Source organism: Engystomops pustulosus, chromosome 8 (assembly GCF_040894005.1).
Source record: "Engystomops pustulosus chromosome 8, aEngPut4.maternal, whole genome shotgun sequence".
In the NCBI taxonomy this organism is placed as follows: domain Eukaryota; kingdom Metazoa; phylum Chordata; class Amphibia; order Anura; family Leptodactylidae; genus Engystomops; species Engystomops pustulosus.
The window spans coordinates 90,619,440-90,642,322 of record NC_092418.1 but is presented as its reverse complement, the minus strand read 5'-3'; the positions used below and the strand labels follow the sequence as shown (position 1 = coordinate 90,642,322).

At 41.3% G+C, this 22,883-nt stretch overlaps 1 protein-coding gene across 4 annotated transcripts in view; it reads left to right on the top strand.

Annotated features, from left to right (window-relative positions):
• The first annotated feature begins 5,600 nt into the window (after positions 1 to 5,600).
• Positions 5,601 to 22,883, top strand: part of RAPGEF4 (Rap guanine nucleotide exchange factor 4) — a 200,012-nt gene continuing 182,729 nt past the window's right edge. For 3 of the 4 annotated variants that reach the window (XM_072121709.1, XM_072121708.1, XM_072121707.1), the window contains exon 1: positions 5,604 to 5,895. In XM_072121709.1, the coding sequence (XP_071977810.1) occupies positions 5,831 to 5,895 (65 nt within the window). In that variant the 5' untranslated portion in view covers positions 5,604 to 5,830. Of the gene's footprint in view, positions 5,896 to 22,883 lie in introns of all 4 variants that reach the window. The other variant, XM_072121712.1, reaches the window with a different exon arrangement.

The following is a 22,883-nucleotide window of genomic DNA, read 5'->3' as shown; positions in this document are numbered from 1 at the left end:
CAGTACACGGCATGTTAAAATAAATAACATTACGGGAAAGTAAAATTTGTTACGCACAAAATAAGCCCTCACACAGGTCTGTACACGTAAAAATGAAAAAGTGATGGATTTTTGAAGTTGGAGAGCGAGAAATGAGCCGAAAAACCCTGCGTCCTTAAGGGGTTAATACATTGGGGGTAATTTACTAAGGGCCCGAATCTCGTTTTCCCGACGTGTTACCCGAATATTTCCGATTTGCGCCAATTGCACCTGAATTGCCCGGGATTTTGGCGCACGCGATCGGATTGTGGCGCATCGGCGCCGGCAAGCGCGCGACGGAAATTGGGGGGCGTAGCCGAACGAAAACCCGACGTATTCGGAAAAACCGCCGCATTTAAGAACGGAAAATGTGTCGCTTGGGACGCGCATACCTTCACTCAGCCCGAGCCGGTGAACTCCAGCGCGTTCAGATGCTTTTCAGCGCACCACCTGGTGGACGGCGGAGGAACTACCTTATTAAATCCCGGCCGGACCCGAATCCAGCGCAGAGAACGCGCCGCTGGATCGCGAATGGACCGGGTAAGTAAATCTGCCCCATTGTCCCACATTTACTATTAGTGGGCTATGTGCAGTTTGCCTCACTAATCTGCAGCAATTGCCAGATTAATGCAGACCAGAGCACAGTCTTCATTAGACAAGCGCTCCCTGAATGCGCATAAACAGAGTGCACCAGTATTATTATTATTTTTTTTTTTTGGTGCACTCAGTTTAATGACATTGCTGACATGTGGCAGTCACTGCAAGTGCGCACTGGAACGCCCCTTTTGCACGATATTGTGCTGTGGGGGACTCGGTGCAGCTGCGTTGCATTACTGACACACATGCATCATACATGTGCACGCACCCTCCCAAACCTTGCAGCCTACGGGGGTGCATTCACACGCGGCGTTAACGTATGCATGTAAGCACAAATGTTAACAGCAATGTTGTATTGCAAGCATTAACACCGTGGTGCACTTTCCTGGAGTGTCAGAGAAACTGGAAAGCTCCTTTAATTACCTATCCCTGGGATAGCACATAGATTAGTATCCCTGGGATAGCACATAGATTAGTATCCCTGGGATAGCACATAGATCAGTAGCAGTGCAATCAGATGATTGGAGCGGTACTTGGGCCCTCTACAATTTTGCATCTGCCAAACATACATCACAAGTCCAAGTTCACATTTTCTAGCCTAAGGCACAAACTGGGTGTCTGATTGCTAGTAATTAAAGGGGTTTTCCTGCTTTAATGAACAGAACAGTGGTACAAGTCTGCTAAATTCACTTCTACTAGACTTAGTGAGTAATGGTCGAGTTTACAACTGAACTCTGAGTACCAGCTATCTTGTCATCAGTATTATAACTGGAAAACATCTTTGAACAAACCTGTTTTTTTCATTGAAGCTATTTGTTTTTATGCATTGTGCACCAAACATACCTTGAGAATGCTGTAGCTATACTGATGCAGAAACATATCCTGTTTACTCAATGATCCAGGTGATTTTTCTCAAAAAACAATTATAAAATTCAGGACCTTGGGAAAGCTTGGTGCTGCTGGCTGCAGTTAATAAACATGTTACACGGAGCTTTCTGAACTGTCCAGACAGGACTAATCAACCTGAGCTGGATGACTCATACACAGCAGCTGGGGGATAGTAGAGTAATTGATTACACAGTGATTACGTATTCTCAGCAGGACAAGGCTGGAGCAGAGCATAATTAGGGTAAGAGTAGAGTGCCAGGGCAGCCACAGGGGCTACAGAGCCTCATTATCATAATTTTATAATAGTTTTTTCAGCAAAACCACTCAGTTCATGGATTAAACAAGATATGTTTCTGCCTCAGTGTAGCTACAGCATTCTCAAGGTATGTTTGGTTCATAATGCATAAACCAAATGGTAGATTTCCTTTATTGAGCACTACGCTCCCATCTTGACAGAAAAAAAACTGAAATGTAAATATTTTTTCAAATTTATTAAACAAGAAAAACTGAAATTCACATGATCAGAAGTATGTAGCCCCTTTGTTGTGACACTCATATTTCAGGGTGTGGTGATACGCTTCGTTTTTGGTCCACTTTTGTTCGTTTTTTTTGGTGTGTTTACATTTTCACAGCTGCTTACACTTCCAGAGAAGCAAAAACTGATTCCAACTAGCCAAATGCATGGCAATCATGCAAAAATGCATGTTTTTTTTTTAAATGCATGCATTTTTGTAATGAATTTTAAAACGCATCCTCTTTCAGATGGTTCTACTACTTCATTGGAGACCAGCTGTGTTTATTTTAACTGATTGGACTTGATTAGGAAAGGCAGACACCTGTCTATAAAACACCTCAAAGCTCAAAGTGCACATCAGAGCACATGAGAATCATGAGGTCTAAGGAACTTCCCAAGGAGCTCAGAGACAGAATTGTGGCAAGGCATTGCTCAGGGCAAGACATATGAAAGCAGCATAGAGTTTTTCATAGAGTATCATGCTATGGGACAGGGACAGGATGACTGTTTGTAATTGAAGAAAAGATGCCTGAGGCCAAGTACAGAGTGCTCTGGACCTAAGACTGGGCAGAAGGTTCACGTTCCAACAAGACAATGGGGCTCATTTACCAAGGGTCTGCGGTGCGCATTTTCGTCGGGTTTCCAGATGATTTCCGTTTTGCGGAAATGCTTGCATGCGACAGAAATGCGTAGCCGCCGGACAACCCGACGGATTTGGACAACGCGCAAGATTTAACATTTAGAATTGTGTCGCAGAAATGACACATGCAGGAAATTGGACGCACGCCCTTAGTGAATTGCGCAAGACCCGCATCCTTGTCGAACAACGCACCGCGGGATGGCGACAGGACCGGGTCAGTAAATCTGCCCCAATGACTCTAAGCCAGAGCTAAAAAAACAAAGCAGAGGCTTCAGAACAACTCTGTGACCATTGCTGACTGGACCAGCCAGTGGACCTAAGGGTGAAGACACACATGGCGTTTTTAGGCCGTTTTTGGGCCGTTTATAGTTAGTGCGTTTTCAGATCGTTAAAAACGCATGCGTTTTTGACCAGTTTGAATTAAGATAATTGCTCAAACCTGTCAAAAACGCATGCGTTTTTAACGATCTGAAAACTAAAAACGGCCCAAAAACGGCCTAAAAACGCCATGTGTGTCTTCACCCTAAAGCCGACTGAGCATCTCTAGAGAAACTGGAAAATGGCTTCCAACAATGTTCACCATCCAACCTGAGGGAACTGGGGAGGATCTGCAAGGAGGAGGCAGAGGATCCCCAAATCCAGGTGTGAGAAACTTGTTGCATCATTCCAAATTAAGGCTCCTGGCTGCTCTAGCTCCAAAGTTGCTTCTACTCAATACTGAGTAAAGGATCTGAATATGTATAACCATGTGATATTTACGTTTTTCTTGTTTAACCAGTTCACGACCGCCCACCGGGTATTCACGGCGGCGGTCAGGTCGCGCTGCATGGAGAGGGCTCACGGGCTGAGCCCTCTCCATAGCCGGTAAGTCTTTGCTGCTAGCACCCATCGCGGGTGTTTTCACAGCGATGGCTGCCGGCAAAGCTGCCGGCAGCCTCAAAAAGATAGCGGCGCATGGGCGCCGGCATCTTACCTGGGATCGCCGCTCCCCGTGACGTCATCGGGGGGGCGGCAATCCGTCTCCATGGTAGCCTCGGGTCTTCCGAAGACCCGAGGCTATTTCGTTTTAACCCCTTCATTACAATGTGCTGATAGGCTTAGCACTAATTAATTAGTAACAATATCTAAATTATTTTCTGTCAAGATGGGGTGTAGTGTTCATTAAAGGAAACCTACCATCAAGGATCTACCTAATAAGGCAGTGACAGGTTCCTTTAATCCTGTGTAGTCCTATGCTTTATTTAGCTAAAAAAGTAGTGCCCCAGAATTTAATAAATCTTTTATTTGATGTATATGCAAATCATCTGAAGAGGCTACCGTGTCGTGTAGCGGGAGCTCTGGCTACTCCACACCCAGTAGCCTCTTTGAATCCCTCCTACTCTCCTGTCTCCAGCGCTCATCCGAAAAGATGGAGTTCTGCGCCTGCGCAGTAGATACAGCTTTTCAGATGAGGTGTTGCACGCTAGTGATGGGAATTACGGCTCTTCTTAGTGAGTTGGCTCATTAGGCTCCACTCACTAAGAAGAGCCGGATCTTCTGGCCAGTCAGTCACCCCACGCCATTGCATCGGGTTAAGGGGGCGTGGTGAGCTGGGCAGGGGCGGGGTTAAGTTAGCCAGTGTGAGCTGGCTCATGTCGTTCACAAACAAGAGCCGGCTCTAGTTCGCAAGCGACACATCACTACTGCGCGCCTTTGGCTCAGGCTCCTATGTGTTTAATGGGCTTCAAACAAGCCCCCCTTCCCAATTGCATTTAAAATTGCAAATCACCCGCCATGTGTTATCACGGAGTGATTGATCTAAACCAAACTAACTTGAATGAGGCTTGTAAATAGTTCGCGTTTCTGTGCCCTATTTCTAATTGCAGTTAAAATGTATTGTGTGAACGCAGCCTAAGGCCAGCGCCACATTGCTGTGCTTAGTCGCTGAAAAACGTATTGTGCGCTTGCTGGATTTCACGGACTGAGCACATTACTGGGTTTTGACACTGAGCATCATAGTGACATAAAGTAAGATACATGGATTCCCTTCTTCCCTGCAGATCAACACCAAACTATAATCATCATCACAGTTTGGCGCTGCTGTGCCACAGCGAAGAAGGGACTGCGGCATTGTTGCAAAGAACTGACGTCTTGTTATTGAATCTATATATTGTGTATAGATTTATATAAATGAGAATGGATATTATATAGGGGGAGATTAATCATAAGTCTCTTAGAGCAGAACTGTTCTAGTTGCATATGGCAACCAATCAGAGCTCAGCTTTCATTTTTCCCACAGCTGTTTATAAAATTAAAGCTTGGCTCTGATTGGTTTCGCTGGGCTACTAAAACAGTTTTACCTCAGAGACTTTGTGATAAATCTCCCCCATTATGACACTAATATATATATATATATATATATATATATGTATATATATATATATATATATATATATATATATATATATATATATTAGTGTCATAATGGGGGAGATTTATCACAAAGTCTCTGAGGTAAAACTGTATATGTATGTTTTGTGGATACAGATGTATAGTAGAGATTTATTTGTTTTGTAGATATTTATGTATTTCCTGCATGTATGTATGTGTATGTATATATATATATATATATATATATATATATATATATATATATATATATATATGTATGTATGTGTGTGTATGAAGCTAAAATATATATATATATATATATATATATATATATATATATATATATATATATATATATCATGCATGTATGCACAGTATATTTCTATATGTATCTGTTCTATAGATGGATAGTGTGTAGAGTACATGGTGTCAGCTGGGTGTATGGATGGATGTCTATAGGTTAGTCAGTAAGTGTCAGACAGATGAGGGAAAAGCAAAGCCATTTCCATGTTGTCTGTGGTAAAGATTGTACTGTGTGAGGTACTGTAGTCCGCAGCCAGTGCTCGCAGCACCTCAGCCCATCCCCCGCCGCTGCCTCCCTCATACCCTGCACGAGACTTGTGCTGATCCACAGCTCCGGGTCTGCAGCAGTGACAAGCCCCGGGCGGCGGTGCACCTGTACATAGCGGGCGGGATATCACTACACCCGGCCACACATACTACACAAACCAGAGTGTGCAGCGCCTCAGTGTAGGACTCTGTGCAGACACGTTACACCAGACTGAGCTGGCAGAGCGCCCAACATGGTCGCTGCACACGCTGCCCATTCCTCCTCCTCTGCAGAGTGGATTGCCTGTCTAGATAAAAGGTACCTTCCACACATGTATCATGTGACTATGCTGCTACATGTATGATGTGACCATGTTGCTACATGTATCATGTGACTATGCTGCTACATGTATGATAGAACTGCTACTTGTATGATGTGACCATACTGCTACATGTATCATGTGACTATGCTGCTACATGTATGATAGAACTGCTACATGTATGATGTGACTATGCTGCTACATGTATGATGTGACTATGCTGCTACATGTATGATGTGACTATGCTGCTACATGTATGATGTGACTATGCTGCTACATGTATGATGTGACTATGCTGCTACATGTATGATGTGACTATGCTGCTACATGTATGATAGAACTGCTACATGTATCATGTGACTATGCTGCTACATGTATGATAGAACTGCTACATGTATGATGTGACTATGCTGCTACATGTATGATGTGACTATGCTGCTACATGTATGATAGAACTGCTACATGTATCGTGTGACTATGCTGCTACATGTATGATAGAACTGCTACATATCATGTGACTATACTGCTACATGTATGATAGAACTGCTACATGTATGATGTGACTATGCTGCTACATGTATGATAGAACTGCTACATGTATGATGTGACTATGCTGCTACATGTATGATGTGACTATGCTACTACATGTATGATAGAACTGCTACATGTATGATGTGACTATGCTGCTACATGTATGATAGAACTGCTACATGTATCATGTGACTATGCTGCTACATGTATCATGTGACTATGCTGCTACATGTATGATAGAACTGCTACATATATGATGTGACTATGCTGCCACATGTATGATAGAACTGCTACATGTATGATAGTACTGCTACATGTATCATGTGACTATGCTGCTACATGTATGATAGAACTGCTACATATATGATGTGACTATGCTGCCACATGTATGATAGAACTGCTACATGTATGATAGAACTGCTACATGTATCATGTGACTATGCTGCTACATGTATGATAGAACTGCTACATGTATGATGTGACTATGCTGCTACATGTATCATGTGACTATGCTTCTACATGTATGATGTGACTATGCTGCTACATGTATGATAGAACTGCTACATATATGATGTGACTATGCTGCCACATGTATGATAGAACTGCTACATGTATGATAGAACTGCTACATGTATGATAGAACTGCTACATGTATCATGTGACTATGCTGCTACATGTATTTTGTGACTGCACTGCTGCATGTATGCTGTTAATGTACTGCTGCATGTGTGATAAAACTGCATTGCTACATGTATGAAGAGACAATGCTGCTACATGTATGATGTGATGGCACTGCTGCATGTATGGCGTGATTGATATGTATGTGATTAATGTGCTACAATTATGATATTGCTACATATTTGTATGTGATTGCACTGCTCAATGTATGATGTGACTATAGGGTTACATCTATAATATGACATTTTGCTGCATGTATGATGTAACTAGGATGGTTCTTGTTTTATATAACTATAGTATATTATGTATTATTGGCCGCTGTGCTGCTTGTATGATGTGACTATAGGGTTACATCTATAATATGACATTTTGCTGCATGTATGATGTAACTTGTTTTATATAACTATAGTATATTATGTATTATTGGCCGCTGTGCTGCTTGTATGATGTGACCGTGGTGCTGCATGTAGAGTGTATACATGTATATTGTATTTCTGCACTGTGTGTATGATGTGGCTACTGTGCCGCACATATGTCACTGTTTTATAACATCAACACCAAGTTGGTGAATAGATGATGATACCACCATGTGCTGTATGATGACACTTCTGTCCTGCTCTTCTGCATACATGATGACATTGCTGAGCACATGAGTATCCTGTATGATTGCGGTGATGGAGTATGGATGATGTGGCTACCCCATGCATGCTAATAAAGGGCTGCATGCTGTGCTGCATAGTGATGTGTGAACAGCTCCCATGTCCTGCAGTGTGATGCTTGTGGTAATGGACAGCGCCTGGTGCTGATCCGACACTTGCCCTTGTCCATTGTTATTTCTTGGGAATCAAGGTCTCGGCATTGTGGATGCTGGGAAAAATCAATACACTCAATGTGCATCAGTGAAAGGTGGTAACAAATGGGGAATTAGGAGGAAAGTGCAACTGCGGCTCTTAAAGGGATACGCTTTGGCGGACGTGATTTGCAGATCCATCAGCTGAAGCAGAACCCCTTGCGATATACAGTTGATCTATATCCTGCAGGGAACGGATAATCCATATTCTGTATATAGTTTTAGATTCACTCCACTGGTAACTGGGGGTGCACATAGTTGTGTTCTAGAACAAATCCCCAAATTGAAACATAACCAATCCAAAGAGGTTATTATGTAGTTGTATCTGGAGCAGGGATTGTTGGTTCAGAACCAATCTCCAATCAACTAAGTCCATCAATGTTCTTGTTGTATAAGTTGTCACTCAGCTTTCCAATAATCCTGAATGGCAAAGGTGCTTAATTGTCAGTTTATACAGTATAGCGCTTACAAATTCTGCAAATGTAGAGGGCACTACTTTTCCTGCTTGTTACTGTAGCGTCTGCTTCAACTATTTACACTCTGGGCTGGGTTAGAAGTGTCAGAAGAAGCGGATTATAATAGCGGAGTTTTGGGCAACCGCTCAGGGCCTGAGGCTCCTTGGGGGCCCCTGGCTACCTGACATACCCACCAGATATGATACTGCCCCTTATATATAATAAGGAGAAGTACCGCTAATCTTGCATTATATTTATATATATAAGAACCCTACTAGGACCTTTGCAAGTTCCTCCAAAGGTCCTTAAACTGTAGCACTGAATTGGAGACGCAGGACCCTTTGTAATCTATGAAGTAAGCATGCTTCTGTTCCTGTATCCTAGTACCATAATATGAAAGATGTGGGAGGCAAACAATTATACAGCCTAGAACCTGTGGCAGTCTTAATCCACTTATGAGTGTCCGTGCTCCGTGACTGTTACAGACAATCAGTGGTGGCTTCAGCTCTGACCAGTCCCCTGTGGTCACATGACATGTGACAATAACGACCCACTCCGGAGTGTACACAGATGAAGAGGACACCAGGTTGAGAGAATGGGATTCAAAGAACAGAGCAAAATTAGATTTTATTTCTTTTCTAATTCAGGGTATTGCATTCCAGAGAAGTAGTGCAGCATGAGAGAGGTTTTAGAGGAAGAAAAGAGCCAGAGAGCGGGACAGGAGGCATCTGTGTAGCAGATACACAGAAGGATGAGCCGTGCTATTGATTTAGCATAGATTGACAAGGGTATATGTTTATTCCATTTTTTTGTACATGCTTATGGGGGGAACCTTTTTTGGTGACGGCATTTCTTGATTTGCTTTACAGATGCCACAAAGACCACATACATAGTAGTCTGGAGAAATTCCTTAATGTCTGTAGTAGAAAGAGTAAAGTCATTGGGAGACAGAGGTTGCACTAACATTTTTCCGGAAGGGCAATAATACCCCTCTTACTATTTTTGAAGAGTATTTTTAGCAGAGGAGTAGTATGAAATAAGTGGGAATGCACATTGTACCCTGTCTGCATGCATCTAACCCCTCTGCTGAGGGAATCCCAATGACGTCATATCAGTGACATCACAGTACCCCTCTGAAGGCACAGCGCTCAGTATGTTCAAGGGCTGCCGGGACACAGGGCTGGCAGTGTGATAGCCCAGATCCTGCTGATGGCCTTGTGTACATGTGTGCCCAGCGCCATTGGGACAGTGATGGCTCCTCCCAGCTGGAGCTCCGCTGTGCAAGGTCATGTGACTGGAACATCAGCGGCCAATGGAAAGCGCCACTGCTCCAGTCACATGACCTTATAGCCTGGGCCGCTGCAGCTCCGAAGCCAAGATTAGTTTTTCAAAGAGTAAAACTGCCCATACAAACAACATAGATGCTTGTAAAGGCGTTTGCGCTACCTCTGATGAGGTGTATACAGTAGGTACTGCGTGTGTATGAGATGTATACAGTATATAAGCTGTTTGTTAGGTGTATACAGTATATAAGATGTGTGTGTTAGGTGTGTAGAGTATGTAAGATGTGTGTATGAGGTGTATATGGTATATAAGGTGTGTGAGGTGCATACAGTATAAAAGGTGTGTGTATGAGGGGTATACAGTATATACAGTGTGTGTATGAGGTGTATACAGTATATAAGGTGTGTGTGTATGAGGTGTATACAGTATATAAGGTGTGTGTGAGGTGCATACAGTATAAAAGGTGTGTGTATGAGCTGTATACAGTATAAAAGGTGTGTGTATGAGCTGTATACAGTATATAAGGTGTGTGTGTATGAGGTGTATACAGTATTTACGGTGTGTGTGTGAGGTGTATACAGTATATAAGGTGTGTGTGTATGAGGTGTATACAGTATTTACGGTGTGTGTATGAGGTGTATACAGTATATAAGGTGTGTGTGTGAGGTGTATACAGTATATAAGGTGTGTGTGTAAGGTGCATACAGTATATAAGGTGTGTGTGTGAGGTGCATACAGTATAAAAGGTGTGTGTATGAGGTATATACAGTATATAAGGTGTGGGGTATATACAGTATATTAGGTGTGTGTGTATGTATGAGGTGTATACAGTATATAAGGTGTGTGTGTGTGTATGGGGTGTATACAGTATATAAGGTGTGTGTGTATGAGGTGTATACAGTATATAAGGTGTGTGTGTGTATGAGGTGTATACAGTATATAAGGTGTGTGTATGAGGTGTATACAGTATATAAGGTGTGTGTGTGTGTATGAGGTATATACAGTATATAAGGTGTGTGTGTGTATGAGGTATATACAGTATATAAGGTGTGGGTGTGTGTATGAGGTATATACAGAATATAAGGTGTGTGTGTGTGGTATATACAGTATATAAGGTATGTGAGTGAGGTGTATACAGTATATAAGGTGTGTGTGAGGTGTATAAAGCATGTACTGTGTATGTAAGAGATGTATACAGCATCTATGGTGTATATACGCGCGGGGTAATATCTGCTGCTGTGCAAGGTCATGTGACTGGAGCATCAGTGGCCAATGAGGAACTCCACTGCTCAGTTTAGTACAGAAATAATAATTCTATACTTCCAGCTGTTTGCGTTAGCCAGGCAATGGATTAATTGAACTATGAATGTAATACAATGCTATGGGATTGTCCAATGTGTATTTAGCCAGTAGTTGTGGGACTGCTGTGTATCATTCTAAAACGTTCTCTAAGGACGAATTACTAGAAGAAAGCCAAATATGCACAGCACAGTGTCCATGCATGTGTTGTAGAAGAAATGAAAACCAGAATTTGACATGCTTTGTGCAGCGCTGCATAATGTGTGTGCGCTATATAAATAAAGAATTATTATTATTAATGAAGCAAGTAATATCATATATGTATTACAGCCGTCATTGGACATTTAGAGAAGTTTTGGTTATTCATCTATTGGTTATTCAATTGAAAGAATTATATGTATCTCTTGGTTCCTTTAAAGAGGTCCATTCACCATCTTTAGTAACCCTGACTCTTTAACGGAAATCTACCATCAGTTTAATGATGGTAGATGTGTCCGAGGAACATCAAACCTCAGAACTTCTTTTATTATAACTCTATATGCCTCAATTGCGCCTCAGGGAATCTCATATACTTAAGGTTAGGATGCAAACACTTGAAGTTGATGGAGGTGGTGAAAAGTCCCCTTTGGAGGGGAGCAAAATCGGGATATGGAGTGCTGTAGCGCAAAGTGTTGGGACATCAGCGAACAGAGAAGTTTGCATCAGGCTAAATTTTTACAGGAAGCAATCATTACAACATATGAGGCGCACAACTATAGTCAACCTGTGAATCTGTCCACGTTCCGTGGAGCAACCACAGTCCTGAGAAAAGGAGTCCAAGTATCTTAATTTATGATACAAGGAATCATTGCTTTCCCACAAAACCGCAGCTCCAAACTGCACTGTGTTGAGTCTGTGAAATCTTGTCTCTGGCCTAAATCTGCTTATCATATATGAATACAATTAGTTCTTGCTGTGGATTTACTTTGTTTTTGAGTTCATGTACATGTACCCTGAGAAAGGGCATTGTATGCCCAAGTTCATACTTCATAAAAGGTCAAGACAGAGATAAAACTAGTATGTCATGTCTTAAGATTGGAAGCTAAGAGGCGCAGTGTAGTGTAGTCCTAGAAGTACAGATTTTGGTGAATTTTTTTTTCCAGATGCGCCTTTAAGTGTCGATGCCACAATATTGCTATTTCCGACACTCCTGCCTTATTTCTTTTATGGTCGCTCAATTTGGGTGCAGCTTCGGAATCTTTACACTTTTCCTGCACTTCTAGGTTCCTCACCCTTTTTTGACACAAAATTAGATCTATTTCACCTTCATGAATGTGGAGTCAGTTCAGACCCTTTTCTGTTGTGCGCCATTTCATTAATCCACACTGTAACATCCCAGTTACACTTACTGCTTTATCCGTGCGCCAAAAAAACAGACCCTGCAACACTATTTATGAATATTTCATATTGGAAACTTTTTAGGAAATTTAGTAATACTTACTGTTTTTTGTTGTATCAAAATAGGTCTCATATAACAAAATTTTTGCTCCATATCAATGAAAAGATGAAATTAAATGGTTGAACCTTTCTAAAGGCAAAGTAACCTGAAGACTTGTAATGTATCACTTTCTGTGTTGTTACATCTAGATGCAGAATGATACAACCACAGCTGAACTTCTGTAGCAGTTTGTAGATTTGTGTTGTATCTGGACAGATATTTAGCATGAATCTTTTATAAGTATTGCAGCTACCTGGTATCACAGCAGGACGCTCAGAACGTGTGTGATCTGTTCCTGGTGATGTGTAGATCTGTCGTGGAGGCTCTGCAGGTTATAGACGTCCAGAAGAGGAACACGGACATTGTAAAACAAGCAGGAAAAGACGTGTTTTATTACCACAGTGTGATGGATGTCACTACTATAGAGCATATATATATGATATATTGAGAAGCAGCACTCCGGTATTTCCAGTGAATAAAGAGGTTTTATTCCACCAATATAGTGCGACGTTTCGCCAATTCGATCAAGGCATTATCAAGCATGATAATGCCTTGATCGAATTGGCGAAACGTCGCACTATATTGGTGGAATAAAACCTCTTTATTCACTGGAAATACCGGAGTGCTGCTTCTCAATTTTTTATTACCTGATATTGGGGTCACTGTCGGACCTCTTAAAGAAGACCTGCACCCGAAAATATATATATATACACGGTGCCGCTCAAAACACCCTATTTTGGACTATATATGATATATGTAATAATCATAGTGTATCTAATATGCCGGGCCCAACATGTGCTCTCTGTTAACGTCACGTTTCCAGCTGAAAAATTTGCAAACCTTAAAATTAGGGAAATCGAATTTATCCAAGTATGTTTAGTATTCAAAAAGCATCTTTATTCATCTACACTTTGACCATTGGTACACATTTGGCTTATGGATTGTGTTAATTTAGGAGTGGAATCCCCATAATGCAACATAAACGCCCATGATTGGTGCTGCCAACTTTGAGGGTGATACCCTTTAAATGACGCTGGCAAAGCATGCATGCAGCCTGGGATCATCGCTTTCTGACGATGTCACTGAGGAAATGGTGTTGTTGATGTGAAAGCGGCATTTAAAGGGTGACACCCACGATCTGGGCCAATTGTCGGTGTTACTGGTGAGGATGAGCGTTTAGGTTCAGTTACCCGAAACAAACTTTCAGATTGGATCGGGATAATGTCAGCTGACACAAACCTGAATGGGTCTGCCCATCCCTATTTAGAAGCAAAACAACAAGAATACTAAAGTTTTGGGTGTTTAACCCCTTAACGCTGAAGCCACTTTTCACCTTCCTGACACGGCCCATTTTTTAAAATCTGACATGTGTCTATTTAAGTGGTTATAACTTTGGAACGCTTTAACATATCCAGTTGATTTTGAGATTGTTTTTTCGTGACACATTGTACTTCATGTTGGTCGAGAAATTTAATTGATATATTTAGTATTTATTTATGAGATAAATGGAAATTTGCCAAAAATTTTGAAAAAAACTATGTTTCCAAAATTCTGAATTTTCTACTTTTTGGAAAGTTAGTCATATCACTAAAATAACTTGATAACTAACATTTTCCATATGTCTGCTTTAACTTGGCATCATTTTTCAAACATCTTTTCCTTTTTTTAGGATGTTAGGAGGCTTATAACTTTAGGTGCAATTTTTCAGATTTTCACGAAAATCATCAAAACCTACTTTTGGAGGGTCAGTTTAGTTAGAAGTGACTTTATAAGGCCTACATGACAGAAAACCCCAACAAATGACACCATTTTAGAAACTACACCCCTCAAAATATTCAAAACAACCTTTGGGAATTTTGTTAACCCTATGAGCGTTTCATGAGGGTGAAAGATAAATGAAAGTGAAATTATAGAAATGTAATTTTATCTTACAATAGATTCATTGAACACTAAAATTTGCACCTTCACAATGGGTTAAAAAGGAAAATGCATTTTACAATGTTTAGGGCAATTCCTCCTGAGCATGCCATTACCCATTTTGCACTGCTGTACGGGCACATGGGGGCACTTGGAATGGAAAGAGCGTTGTTTCGCTTTTGCAGGGCAAATATGGCTGAAAAAGTTTTCATGTGTCAGGATGCATTTGGAGAGCCATAATGGTACCAAAACAGAGGAAAGCCCCAACAAGAGACACCATTCTGGAAAGTACACCCCTTGGAGAGTTTAGCAAGGTGTAATTTGTGTAGTTGCCCCAACAGGTGTTTGATTCAATTAGGCCCCAAAAGGGAAAAAAGGTGAAAATGTTCTCAAAAAAGTCACTTTTACCCCAAATTTTTGTAAGCCACAAGGGATAAAAGATGAAACAACCCCCATAAATGTGTACAACTATTTCTCCTAAGCACAGAATTGCACCACTTGTGCATGTAAAGTGTTGTATGGGTGCACAGTAGAGCTCAGAAGGGAAAGAGGGGCTTTGGCCTTTTAGAAGCCAGATTTGACAATCATCCTTTACAAGTGTCAGGATGCATTTGGAGAGCCCTAGTGGTACCAAAACAGAGGGGAACCCCAACAAATGTCACCATTTTGGAAAGTGCACCCTTTGGAGAATTTAGCAAGGTGTAATATGTGTATTTTCCCCCACAGGTGTTTGCTTCAATTAGGTCCCTAAAAGGAAAAAGATGAACATTTTCCCAAAAAAGTCACTTTTACGGCTAATTTTTGTATCCCATAAGGCATTAAAGATGAAACAACCCCAAAAAATGTGTACTAGCATTTCTCCCGAGAATAAAATTGCCCCACACATGCAAATAAAATGTTGTATGGGTACGCAGTGAAGCTCAGAAGGGAAAGAGGGGCGTTGGCCTTTTAGAAGCCAAATGTGACAAACATCCTTTACATGTGTCATGATGCATTTAGAGAGCCGTAGCGGTACCAAAACAGAGGGGAACCCCAACAAGTGTTACCATTTTGGAAACCACACCCCTTAGAGAATTTAGCAAGGTGTAATATGAGTATTTGTCCTTAAAGGTGTTTGATTTAATTAGGGCTTAAATAGATAAAAGGTGAACATTTTCTTATAAAAGTCATTGTACCCCTAATTTTATATAGCCACAAGGGATAAAAAAATGTAATAACCCCCCAAAATGTGTAAACCTATTTCTCTCGAGTGTAGAAGTACCTCACACGTGTATATAAAATGTTGTATGGGCGCACAGTAAAAGGAAAGGGGGAGGTTTGCCTTTTAGAAGCCAAATTTGAAAGAAATGTTTGACATGCATTTGGAGAACCCTAGTGGTATAAAACAGATAAGAATCCGAAAAGTGACCCTAATTTTTGAATGCACACCCCTTAGAGAATTTTGCAATGTGTAATATATGTATTTGCCCCTACAGGTGAATGATCCAATTAGGCCCTAAACATTAACCCCTTCCCGACGCGCGCCGTACTAGTACAGCGCGCGCCGGGTCCCGGTGCATGGAGAGGGCTCGCGGGCCGAGCCCTCTCCATAGCCGGTAAGTCTTTGCTGCATATTGCAGCAAAGGCTTACCGGTAACACCCGCGATCGGTGCTAGCACATCTTGTCGTGGATCGCTGCTCCCCGATGACGTCACGGGGAGCGGCGATCCGTCGCCATGGTAACCTCGGGTGTTCCGAACACCCGAGGCTACTTCGTTTTAACCCATGCATTACAATGTGCTAATTGCACATTGTAATGCATGGGGAGTAGAATCCACATATACTGCCATACTGCAGTATGGCAGTATATGATAGGATCGATCAGACTACCTAGGGTTAGAGTACCCTAGGGACTCTGAAAAATAGTAAAAGTAAAAATAAAAAAAAGTTTAAAAAAAAAAAATTATAATAAAAAAACCTAAAAATTCAAATCACCCCCCTTTCCCTAGAACTGATATAAAAATAAATAAACAGTAAAAATCATAAACACATTAGGTATCGCCGCGTCCTAAAATGCCCGATCTATCAAAATATGATAATGTTTTTTCACTATGTTTAACCCCGTAACGGAAAATAGCGTCCAAAGTCGAAAATGGCATTTTTTTGCTATTTTGAAAAATATAAAAAAATTAATAAAAAGTGATCAAAAGGTCGCACAGTCCCAAAAATTATAGTAATGAAAACGGCATCAAAATTCGCAAAAAATGACACTATCCACAGCTCCGTACACCAAAGTATGAAGAAGTTATTGGCCCCAGAAGATGGCAAAATAAAAAAAAAATATTTTGTACAGGAGGTTTTAATTTTTTTAAATGTATGAAAACATTATAAAACCTATACAAATTTGGTATCCACGTGATCGTACCGACCCAAAGAATAAAGTAGACATGTCATTTGGGACGCAGAGTGAAAGCTGTAAAATCCAAGCCCACAAGAAAACGTCACAAATGTGGTTTTTCACCATTTTCTCTGCATTTGGAATTTTTTTCCCGCTTCCCAGTACACACCATAGAATATTAAATACCGTCACTATGAAGTGCAATTTGTTACGCAGAAAATAAGCCATAACACAGCTCTTTATGTGGAAAAATAAAAAAGTTATAGATTTTTGAAGTTGGTGAGTGAAAAATGGAAGTGAAAAAACTAAAAAAGGCCAAGTCGTTAAGGGGTTAAAAAGGTGAAAATTTTCCTATAAATGTCACTTTACTCCTAATTTTTGTAAGCCACAAGGGATAATATATTAAATAACCCCGAAAAAGGTGTAAAACTATTTATCCGAGTGTAGAAGTACCCCACATGTGCATATAAAATGCTTTATGGGCGCACAGTAGAGGAAAAGAGGGGTGTTTGTCTTTTAGAGGCTAAATTTTACAGAAATCCTTCATATGTGTCAGGATGCATTTGGAGAGCCGTAGTGGTACCAAAGCAGAGGAAACCCCGAAAAGTGACCCCAATTGTTGAATGTACACCCCTTGGGGAATATAGCAAGGTGTAATATGTAGTGTAGTGTAATACACTTGGTGAAATGAGCATTTTGAACATACAGGTGGTTTCCAAATACGATGTGCAATGGAGTCCAAGATGGAAATTGCAATTATTTCTGGAAAGTTCAGTGCCCGTTATGTGGCGCCCCTTATGAAATAATCAAGGGGAATAGGGAGCAACGGGACCTAACAGTTGTTACAATTATTCATTTTACTGAATTCACAACAGGTTGGGCGTGAATTGTGAATGTGTTGCGTATAAGGAGGTGGAATATACCAAGGGACCAACTAAACTTTTGTCACTCTGGAGGTGTCGCAGGTCTCTTAGTAGTATGTAGTGTCCATCCTAACTCCTCTTTTGGAACAGACTCTTTATTGAGTCCTTCCTTTAGAAGCAGCAGAATTCACCGGGAAAATGCTGCCCTGGCAAAACACAGGAACATCTAAACCAGAGGTACTGGGGCCCCGTCCTTCTTGTCCCAATATTAGTTTCCTAATATCTTCCTCTTGAAAACTGAGAAATGATACAGCAGGACCTGCACATTGGAACAGCACGTAAGAGTTGTACAGCGTAATCTGTACAATGTACACGGCCAGCGCTTTTGTACCATATCTTCGTTGTTCGTAGGGAAATTATCGCCAAGTGTTGCTCTTATTCACCCTAGCGATGCCCATTGTGACGAATATTGCTGCTTTTGGCTGGACCAAATCGACCAGCCAATAACAGCAAACATGGACAGAGGGGGGCAACAAAATCCCTCTGAACCACAAGGCACAATTGGTGGCTGTCAGGAACAGCCGCCACTCTGCCCCGATCACCGTGTCTACAGACATGGTGACCGGTATTACTGACGTCATAAGTAAATTCGCTGCTATTGGCTGGTCTGAATTGATGAGCCAATAGCACCGATCATGAACTGGGGGGGGATGCGGGGGGACGTAACCCTTCTGTTCCATGGGGCAGGATGGATGGCTTTCAGGATCAGCCGCCATCTTGCCCCGATCAATGTGTTGGCAAGTCACTACGCGCCGCACCGTTCTATTACAACGCGCGTTGGGAATAGGCTATGCAATCTTTATTTTTTAAGCAATTTAGACAAATAAGACAAGATGCACTGTAAAAAAAACCTTTATTTTAGAGGGTGTTTAGCTTATCGAAGCAATTTTATTAACTTTTTTCGTGTGGAGGAAAATAAAATCATCAATTCTTGTTTTGGATTTTTAGCATTTTTTTGGGGGGGTGTTCACTGTAGCATAACAATAATATATTATCTTTATTCTACGGATCACTACGATTACGGTGATACCTCATTTATATAGTTTTATTTATATTTGTCCAATTTTATTGAAGGAAAACTAGAATAGAAAAAATTGCATTTGTTTTAGTATTGCCATTTTATAGCAGCATAACTATAGTATTTTTTGGTTGACGGAGCTGGTTGTGAGCTTATTTTTTGCGTGAGTTGCGTGAAAGTTGTTCTTTTCAGTGGTATCATTTTGGCGCTTGTAACTTTTTCTGATCACTTTTTAGAACATTTTTTGTAAAGCAATTTGATAAAAAAGTTTTAATTTTTGGCAAGTTTTTGGGTTTTTTTTTTTACCACGTTCACCTAGAGGGTTCAATTATGATTAGGATTTATTGTACAGATTGTTACGGACGCGGCGATACCAAATAAGTGGGGTTTTTTGTGATTTAGTGTTTTTTATACTTTATTACTTGTGTACAGGGAAATGTGGTGTTTGGGGGGACTTTCACTTTCTTTTATTATTTATTTTTATTTTAAAAAACCTTTATTTATTGTTTTAACTTTTTTTTACATTTACTGACATCTTAGCTTGAACAAGTGATCTTCTGATCACTTGTTCAAGCTTTTTTACAGGTTATACAGTGCAATACAGATGTATTGCACTGTGTAATGTAAGACACTGAGCATGCTGCGCATGCCCAGTGTCTTACAGCCGGGTCCTGCCAGGAGGCACGGACCCGGCTTCCGGATCAAGACCTCACAGCCCAGCGCGACCGCGGCGTGTTAGGGGTTAACAGCTGCGATCGGAGAAATCTCTGATCGCGGGTGTTAGAGGCAGGTGTCGGCTATAATATATAGCCGACACCCACAGCTTCTGGCGCCGGCTCCGTACAGGAGCCGGCGCCAGAAGCTTGACGTAATAATACTGCATTTTGCGGGAACGCACCTCCCGCCATGCAGTACTATTACGTCAAATGTCGGGAAGGGGTTAAAATGATAGGCACCATATATTGGGGGTTCTCTTTAAATCTTAAGTGAGCCCTAAAGAAGTTCCTAATAAACAGATTTATATTTACTGCTTCTTCATTAGTAAGGCTTGAATTTGAGGCAAGCTGCATATTAGTAGAGCACACTGTGGGTAATAGATATTGAATTGTGCTCCTACTGTGTTACAGTAAAAAGGACTTCAAGTTATAAATCTTAACTATTTCACCTCCGTTTTCTTACTGTGAACTGAGAACATGTATGCAGGTTTCTAACACGTGTCCTTTATAGAAGTTTTATAATGTTTTAGTAGATTTTAAAAATTCTAATATTTAGTACAAAAAAAATCCTTAATTTTGCCATATCATTTTTTTATACATATTTGTACCATTTGTACCATTTTTCCATATTTTGAGGCTAATTACTTGTTTATACTTCGGTGCACGGAGCTGTGTAAGTCGTCATTTTCTGCGGCAAAATATGAAGTTTTCATTGCTACCATTATGGGAACTGTATGACCTTTTGATGGCTTTTATTAAAATTTTTATGTGTTGCAAAATGGCAAAAAAGTGCCATTTCGGACATTTGGGCACTATTTTCCATTACGGGGTTCACTGACAGGAATAACCATTTTAAATATTGATAGATCGGGACTTTTGGGACGTGATGATATGTGATTTTTATTGCTTATTCATTTTATTATCAGTTCTAGGGAAAGGGCTTGATTTGAAATTTTTACTTTTTAGACCCCCTAGGGTACTCATTCCTAGGTTGTCTAATCGATCCTACCATATACTGCTATACCACAGTATAGCATAGTATATGGGGATTTTGCACACAATGGGGCAGATTTACTTACCTGGTCCGTTCGCGATCCAGCGGCGCGTTCTCTGCGGTAGATTCGGGTCTGGCCGGAATTCATCAAGGTAGTTCCTCCGCCGTCCACCAGGTGGCGCTGCTGCGCCGAAAAGCATCTGAACGCGCTGGAGTTCACCGGGCCGGACCAAGTGAAGGTGAGCGTGTCCCAAGCGACACATTTCTTTTTTTAAATGCGGCGTTTTTTCCGAATCCGTCGGGTTTTCGCTCGGCCACGCCCCCCCCCCCATTTCCGTCGCGTGCATGCCAGTGCCGATGCGCCACAATCCGATCGCGTGCGCCAAAATCCCGGGGCAATACAGGGAAAATCGGCGCAAATCGGAAATATTCGGGTAACACGTCGGGAAAAGGCGAATCTGGCCCTTAGTAAATGACCCCCAATCTGTTACAATGTGCCACTGGCACATTGTAACGGATCTTCAGAATTGACAAGTCCTGAGGTCTTGTGAAGACTTTCATGGCAACTGATCGGCGCTCCCCAATGATGTCATGCGGAGCGTCGATCACAACCAAGATAGCAACGCTCACGCACCGCCGTCTGGTACATGCCGCAGCCAGTTTTGCCGCCGGCTTGTAAAGGGTTAACACTCCCCGATTGGTGCTAGCAACGATCGCGTATGTTAGCGGTGGGGGTTTGCTGCATTATGCCCGTGACCCCTCTTCATTCACCTGTTGCCGCACCATAACTTTGGGGAATGGCATGGTGGAGCAAGGGGTTAAAGGGAACCAGCTGCCCAGGTAGAGTATGAAGTGTCCTTTCTAGAAATCTCTACAGTTTACTTAATAATCTTAAAAAATATCCTCGAAAGGCATATGAAAGTAAGCAGAAAACTAGCTTTTGATTATAAATCAGGCTCAGAGTCTGGAGGGGGAGTGCCCCTTTAGATGCCTATATTCTGGGCTCTATAGCAGCTAGAACCATGGTTCAGGTATTGTATTAATGAAAAGAGAATGTATTAGTTAGGCTTGTGGGTTTGTTATATACAAAACCAGAGATATGGGCACGTAAAACCATAGTTGGGAATGCAAGCTACAGATCAAACTCCATACTTTGGGGCACATTTACTTAGAAAGACGGAAACTGCACTAAAAGTGTTCTTTCCGTGTATAATACTGGGTGGGACACATTCATTAAGAACACGTGCCAGAGATCATTAATCTGGCGCTTCCCTGCAATGGCCGACAGAGTTCACCAACTTTTTGTGGTGCACCTTTAACATAGGGCGTGTGACAGAATTTGCATGTTAAATACGCGACGCCCCACAATTTGTGTTGCACGGAGGCTAGCGTGGATGTGCCACAAAAGGGTCACGTGCAACACAATAGTGGCATGGACACTTCTTAAATACCTGTGCAAGATGTATTTCCCTACAAGAATGTGTACAAAAAGTGTGGCGCAAATCCCTTAGTAAATGTGCCCCTATATCTTTAACCCCCTGTATCTCAGGTTCTGTAGCTCACAAAATCACAAAGCAACATAATGCAATTTGAAAGAAGAGATTACCAGTACCATGGTTGTAAGTACTATGGAAATGAAGCCACCCCTCTTATTCTGACTTATCTCAGGTAAACATGAGTCAGGCTGATAGGCTAGAGGGGGTTTTATGATACCTAAAAACATAACTTTTTTGGGGGGGGATTAAAGCTAAGAATCTCATCTTTTGAATTGCACTAGGCCTGTGGTTCTGTGCTGTAGAACCAGATAAAAGAGAAGATAAAGAGAAAGTCAATAATTGGGTCTTTAACTGCAGATTCCCAACTAAGGATTTTACCTGCCCATATATCTGGTTCTGTACATCACAGAATAACAAGCCCAAAAATAATATCTTCTTTAATCTGGCACCAGAATCAATGTTCTGGCTGCTATTAAATCCAAGATATTCAGCATAGACAAATTTTTGTGCTGCAGTTATCAGCACGGGTTTAATTTATGCATGCTGCAGACTTATTTAGCACAGAATCTGGTGACCTCTAGTGTTGACAGCAGCTCAGTATTCCTTGTCACCATATTTTCTACATATCGCAGTGGTCAGACAGAGGAAGGAAAAATTATTTCAGGACGACCATTTCAGAAGCCCAAAATGTCATTCCATTGTAAATGGATAATAAATAAGACAGCGATCAATAGATATAAATCAAGTTCTTACATTTAGTAAAAAAAAAAAAAATCATTTTCTATGCCCACGACCTATGACCTTCTTCAGGATTGTGTACAGTTGTAATAAAAGCAGCTGCCATTACTGGTTGTCCAGCATGGACACTCATCCTGGCTCTGGTTGTAAGCAGCACAGGACATATAGGGGCACATTTACTTACCCGTCCCTGCGTGATCCCTGCAGTGTGTTGTCCGACAATTCTGCACAGCT